Raw genomic sequence first — 6,634 nt, 5'->3', positions numbered from 1 at the left:
AAAGTCAACAAGTATATTTGTATAGTGAGAGATAATTACAATTAAATTATTCTTTGCAAAGTACCCTTATAATAATACTTGGACTTATTACTATAATTTAGTTGCTTTTCATGGATAGGTTGCAGTTTCAGAAAATGACTTTTCTTAGTTTTTATTCTAAATTCATTACATGTTCAATCAAAGCTTCTGAGAAATTCCACTATATTCTCAAATGTCATAACGTAATGAACCACCACATGCCTATGGCTTCTGTTTTACCAAAACAGTTGAATTCTATTGTAGTTGACCTTTGTATTTCAGATAAAAATAGATCAGTTATCTGGTTTACTTCATTGTAATTAAGTCTCTGGCATGGCAGACATGACCTTTAAGAAACTGTAAGTAGAAATGTATACTTTATGACTTGTTCAAGGATGTATTTCCTGCTGTTATCTACTTTATTGGCATCCCCCTCCCAATATTGTTCCAGGGTAGGGGAATGCCTGAAACAGAGAGAGAGAGAGAGAGAGAGAGAGAGAGAGAGAGAGAGAGAGAGAGTGTGTGTGTGTGTGTGTGTGTGTGTGTGTGTGTGTGTGTGTGTGTGTGCTGGAAACCTAATCAAAGCTGGTGGGGCACCACCATATACAACATGCCTAGACTGGCTAGGAAACATGTTACTGAAAATTTATTTAAGGGGGATAAGTATGCTTTTGAGAGGAAGTGTGGAATAGTGATAGAAAGATCTGACTCAAGTCTTGCTTATGTGACTGAAGGCAAATGACTTAACCTGTCACTGCCTCTAGCGTACCCTCTAAGACATGTTTCAGAGCAGCTGCTGATTTGCATTGGTAGAAGAACTTTATCGATGTTCTTCTCCCCCCCCCCACCAAAAAAGTTCTGTATAGTAAAATAGTGGAAAAATCTCAGTTTAAAAAATTTCTTTCAGTTAAGGAAGAAACCTAAGTGCTGTTCAGAAACATATACCCAATTCTGCCACTAGGGTCAATGTCAGACCACCCTCCCTCCCTGGGAGAATAAATATAATACAAAAAGCTAACATTTTTATAGTGCTTATTTTATGCCAGGCACTGTGCTAATTGCTTACAATTATTATCTCATTTGATCCTCACAACAACCCTGGGACGTAGGTGCTATTATGATCCCCATTTTACAGATGAGGAAACTGAGGCAGCCAGGTTAAGTGACTTGCCCAGAGTCACATAGCTAGTAAGTGACTGAGGTCAAATTTAAACCTGGGTGTTCCTGACTTGAGACCTTGTGCCTCTATCTACTGTGCCACTAGCTGCCTCAGGGTACTCAGCAAGAACCTGAAGCAACGTTTTCTTAGTAACAATGATCAAGTATTTTTTCTCACCACTTCATACTTTTAAATTGGGAGCTAATTTGGTCCAATTTCCCTAAGAGAAATTAGGGACTACAGCAAATATGAATGACCCAATTGTTTTAATTGATTTTGTATTTTTGGAGTAGCTTGGCTCTTTAAACCTACTTGTCTTATCATGGTCATCTGTTAAATAAATGTGTTTGTTTCTGATGCTGAATTGCTTTATTTTTAATAGTATGAATTTTGGTGAGATTTTTTTGTACTGAAAACATCACATTCAACCCCAAACAGAAACATCTTGGCTGAAGTGCTCAAACAAAATTGATTTAAAATAAGGTGCTAAGTTGTTATTGAAATTATTCACACTGGATAATTTAATGTTCAGATTTATTACTTTAACACATGTTCTATCTCTGGAACACTAAAATTGATTGTTCCAAAGTTTAACTCATTAAAAACACAATTTACAAATATTTAACGTGCCCTGAAAAATTTCCAAGTTAAGAATGAAAAAAAATATATACACTATATATAATCATATACCACTGTTACAACTTCAAATTCCATCAGATCCACATTCAGTGGTGCTGACTTTTTTTGGTTCTTCAAGATCTGAAAGAAAAAAAAAGATAAATGGACTTCTATTTTTATTCAGAATTTTCCTTTAAATAGAATCTATCTATATCTAAGATCATAAATACTGTCAAGAGCCATTCTTAGTGACTCAGGTTATGTGTTAGAGAAAATGTAAAATTCTTCATTAAGGTGGAAATGGAGAGTAAGTTGCTAGGCTTTAAAAAGGTGCATAAACATCACTGATTTAAAATCCTACCTCGCAAAGATGTTATCTTTACTGGCAGGATTGTTTAACTGTTTCTTTACAAAAAGCAAGAAAGTCAAAACTAATTTATTTAACACTTAAAGTCCACAGTTCTTCTAAATGTTCAGAATGTCATGGAATTATACATTTGCAGCAAATGGAAGAGGACTGATAAAGATTTTATTTTCCTATCAGTGCTCTGTGGAGCACACATTGCTCATTGAACATGTAAGACAAAGATAAGCAAAAATCTTGAGAAGTCATATAACCTTGCTCAAATCAAGGAAGTAGATTTCTCAAACCAAGGGAAAAATCAGAAACTCACCTTCTGTTAAATCTATGAAGCTGTTTTCTATGACAGGAGAAGGAACTGAAATTCCCATTGCTTTCCGGATTCCATACATGCTCACTATGTCACCTGGGGTTACTTGCTGTGCAAGTTCTTTTAGATTATTGGTTACTTGTTCGGCTGGGGAAAAGAACATGGAAATTAAATGGAAATTAAGTTTGTGATACTAAATGTTGTTTCTGAAGATAATTTTATTCAAATCCAAAAGAACACAAATTGTACCTGCCTCTGTTTAGCACTATGCACTAATTTGTTCATATCACTACTTGGCAAGTAACAAAACCCCCCAATACTACCATATTTTTACTAAGATGACCAACATACCCAAATGCATCTCTCTGTAAGATGGTCCCAAAAGACAAATCATGTTAGGAGGAGGTCTAGTACTTAGACGTTCATTCTGAGCCTCCTGAAGTTCTCTGAGTAATTTGGTGGTTTCATCAAGTTTCCTCTGGAACACTTCAGCTTCTGGGTTGTGAGAAAGAAACATGCTGAAGAAAATGAGGCCTGCAGGGAACATTCACCACCTAATGTTCGACACGGTGCAGGGCTATAATGTGACCTTGTTATTAAGTGCAAAAAATTTATACGCTATCTTTCTCGAGGGAAGAACACAAATGAACTTGGTCAAATAAGCTCAGCCTTCTTTATTCCTTGCCCATGATGACCTATTACTTACTCAGGGTGAAAATGAAGTAGTTCCTAACTTGTGAATGCACAGTTATCATTAAAAAACTTAATTTTCCTCCCCTTTCCCTTTGATGGCTGCATTTATTCTGTACAATGTTGGAGCTAAATGAAATTTAAAATGACAGTGTTTAGGATGCATGCAGAGTTGTGGACTTCTTGCAAGAACTCCATGTCCTCCTCTAAGGGGCTTGTAGCACAAAGGCTGGAAACCACTGTTCACTCCCATGTGACATCAGATCTTGGTGTGGTATTAGCGTTCTATGATTAATTTCACCACTGTAACAAGGGCTCTCACCTTCTGAGTCAAAAATCTCAATCTGAGCTCCAAAGTTTGTGACTGCCTTCAGTGCTGTAAGTCTGTCCTTATTAGTGCTAGAGTCCAAAGAGCCAGATGAGTCTGTTTCTGCAACCTGTCAAAAAACAAAATAAAACCCGAAAAACCTTCCTCCAATTGTTTAAGCCTGTTAAGTTGGATGACTGCAAAGAGAAGATGAATAAGATGACTTATGGGAGAACTCTGCCTAGGCACATATTTTTACTTAGTAGTCATAATTTGTGAGTCTGGAAAAATGGTTTTATAAGCATCCTTTCAAGATGTTAAGCTCAAATCTGAGCAAAAATATGTCCATAAATCTTGTCATCTACAGTGTGTTTCTTTCTTTTTTTTTTTCAGCGAGGCAATGGGGTTAAGTGACTTGCCCAGGGTCACACAGCTAGTGTTATGTGTTTGAGGCCGCATTTGAACTCAGGTCCTCCTGAATCCAAGGCCAGTGCTCTATCCACTGTGCCACCTAGCTGCCCCCTACAATGTGTCTCTTAATGTAATCTACTCTAGATCAGGAGTAGACAACCATTTTGTTTCACTTGTAATTTTTAATATGAAAACAGGAGGATTTGCTAACTCATCCTCTTAGTGTTAAAATAGATATTTCTTTGCTATCAGGCTATCAGGTTTTATAACTCTGGATATTAGGTAAGATATCAGGACTGCCTGGCAGAATGAAATCTATTTTAAAATACTGAGGTTTTAGTTTCAGAATCAAAACACTTAAATTCAATTTCTTCTTTTTAGGAACAGATTAACCTAGAAACTGTGCTCGTTACTAGGACAACAGTAGTCATTTTAATATACAGTGTTACTAACTAAGCCTTTTAAATGATTAGTCACCAGATAAATATATTTTTAAAAATAATATATAGTCACCTCCATGTCTTTTGCACTGTCAAGACTACCATTCTGGGTTTCACCTTCAGGTACTGGCTGCAAGGGAAAGAAAAAAGAATCTTCTATTGTGAAATCAGTAAAAAAGGAAAACTATAGAACGCGAACACTTGTGCATGCTGTAAAATTAAGAGGCATTAGATATACAGCAAAAGCTAAGCTGCAAAATACTGTATTAAGACATTTTAAAATGATGCTTTGAAATGACATAGATGCTTAGAAAACTGCCATGTAATTATAACTTTTTAGACATTTTGAAAGATGGATGCATCTATCTAATGATTTCAGGATTGACAGCTATACCTAAAAGAAAAAAAAACTCACACATTCAAAAACTACTGTTTAGTTTTTAGTCTGATAAACCAATGACAATGGGGGAGGAGAATCTTAGGGTCTGCTCTGTTAGCAGAAGTGATGGGTTCACCTGTTTTAAGATTACCACAGAGGAGGAATTTTCTCTTCTTTAGACTCTTTTAGAAAGTGGCCTGGGGAAAGGGAATCTAGACTGGGGTTCTATAAAAACAAAAAAAGGTCATACTTTTTTTTTTGGAAGCATTTTAAAAAATGTACAGACCAATACAGAATGTAGGCCAGAAAGAAACAGACAGCAAGAAGGCCCAGCTTTGTAAGTTATATGTTCAATTTATTATATATTTGAAAGGAAAAGCAAGCTATATGTAATAAGATTACATGACTTCCTGCATAATTCTCCTTTTCTGTTCTACTTTATATATTTCAAAATGTTCATTTTATTCGATGTTAAGAAGAAAAAAAAGTGGCCTGCAAAATGTATCTTTGTTACCATAGGGTCCCTTACTAAAAGCCAAATGATGTTTATACAAACCATCCACTTGAAATTATATTAAGTCTCCATTAATTCAAGCTAATGGGAGAGGAAATATACCCTTCTGGAATGATGAAAAATTTAGTAGAAATATCACTTAAGTTGGGTAGAGAAAGAAGTTTACCAGAACTTCTGAATAGAGGGATATTTCCTTCCTCTGTCTAAACAGCAATTGACTGGCCATTAATATGCTCTGAGCAGCAAAGTTGAAGAGTTGTTAGTCCCCAAAGAACAGCAGCAGGCAGCAGCAATGTACAGACAGAGGAAGTTGGTGAACATCAGCACTATGTTTGCTGCACCTAAGACCTCTGAAAGTGTTCTTAGCACTCAAAGCACGCTTTTGCCTCCTTGGGCACAAGAAGCTGCAGAGGTAGCACTGAAAGCTTTACTAAGAGTTGGACACAAGTGAAATGACTGGACAACTACAACAGTTATTAGTGGGGTAGGGAAAAGTTTTCTTCACAAAGTTTGCGTTGTTTTTACCTAGTGATGTTCAGTTTTCTTACTCTAGGCCCAGAACTCTAACCACTAGCTGCTCCTGCTAGTAACTGCAGCCACGTGCAATTATTCTTGGTTTGTGGCTGGGAGACAGATTAAATTCCCATTTACGTGCAGAACTGTGTCTGATAAAGGAAAAAGGAGGCTCTACATAATTACAAACCAGTTTAATTTCAACAAAGTTAGCATACAAACTGTTTCACAATCCTATACTCCTAAGGATGAGGAAAACTAATGGAGACTGAAGTTCAAGTTCAATTCTTCAAATGTCTCTAAACCAGAAATGCCGGCGGCTGAGTTATTAGTTTCCGCTCATTGTCCTCCACCCATGACCTCCACCTTCCCTGGGTGGGGCTGTTTTTTTAAGATGAAGGGAATTTGGTTTTGATATTGGTTAATACCATAGTTTCATAACACTGAGTGACTGATGCTTGGGAATCATGATGAACTGTCCTATCTTTATTAATTAGAGTTCTTACCGTTTCAAGCTCTCTGAGGGATCGAGAATGTCCTCCTTTTGTCAGAACATCCAGTAAACTATCTGCCATAACATATGGATAATCTTGTGATGTGGCCAAAAACTCATGGATACTAGGAAAGAATTGTAAAAATAACTTTCACATAAATTATCTCTGTAGGCTTAATCTTGTCTACCATGGCTAATGAAACAGGACATAGAGAAAACCACCATAACCTAAGGAGCAATTATTCTAATATTATGTTCAGTAAGACTAAGATTTTCTTATATTCTAGTGATCTCTTTACTACTATATGATGAGGGAGACAGAATATAATGAAAACTTATGAAATGCTAATGGGAATGATATGGAAGATTTATACTACCTGCAGGTGGAATATAACTGTATGTCATTTAATTCAATAAATAT

The 6,634-nt window shown here is 36.2% G+C and overlaps 1 protein-coding gene across 1 annotated transcript in view; it reads right to left on the bottom strand.

Moving 5' to 3' along the window:
* Nucleotides 1–1,694: 1,694 nt before the first annotated feature.
* The window catches only part of BRD7 (bromodomain containing 7), a 41,667-nt gene continuing 36,727 nt past the window's right edge, over nucleotides 1,695–6,634 (bottom strand). Inside the window, exons 12-17 of the mRNA XM_020985154.2 lie at nucleotides 6,227–6,338; nucleotides 4,388–4,444; nucleotides 3,479–3,593; nucleotides 2,818–2,961; nucleotides 2,470–2,613; nucleotides 1,695–1,936 (exon numbers count right to left, since the gene is read on the bottom strand). Of these exons, the coding sequence (XP_020840813.1) occupies nucleotides 1,881–1,936; nucleotides 2,470–2,613; nucleotides 2,818–2,961; nucleotides 3,479–3,593; nucleotides 4,388–4,444; nucleotides 6,227–6,338 (628 nt within the window). The 3' untranslated portion in view covers nucleotides 1,695–1,880. The remainder of the gene's footprint in view (nucleotides 1,937–2,469; nucleotides 2,614–2,817; nucleotides 2,962–3,478; nucleotides 3,594–4,387; nucleotides 4,445–6,226; nucleotides 6,339–6,634) is intronic.

This window comes from Phascolarctos cinereus, unplaced genomic scaffold (genome assembly GCF_003287225.1).
Source record: "Phascolarctos cinereus isolate Bilbo 61053 unplaced genomic scaffold, phaCin_HiC Scaffold_2;HRSCAF=192, whole genome shotgun sequence".
In the NCBI taxonomy this organism is placed as follows: Eukaryota; Metazoa; Chordata; class Mammalia; order Diprotodontia; family Phascolarctidae; genus Phascolarctos; species Phascolarctos cinereus.
Note: the sequence above shows the minus strand (reverse complement) of the source record. Positions and strands in the feature narration are given on the sequence as shown.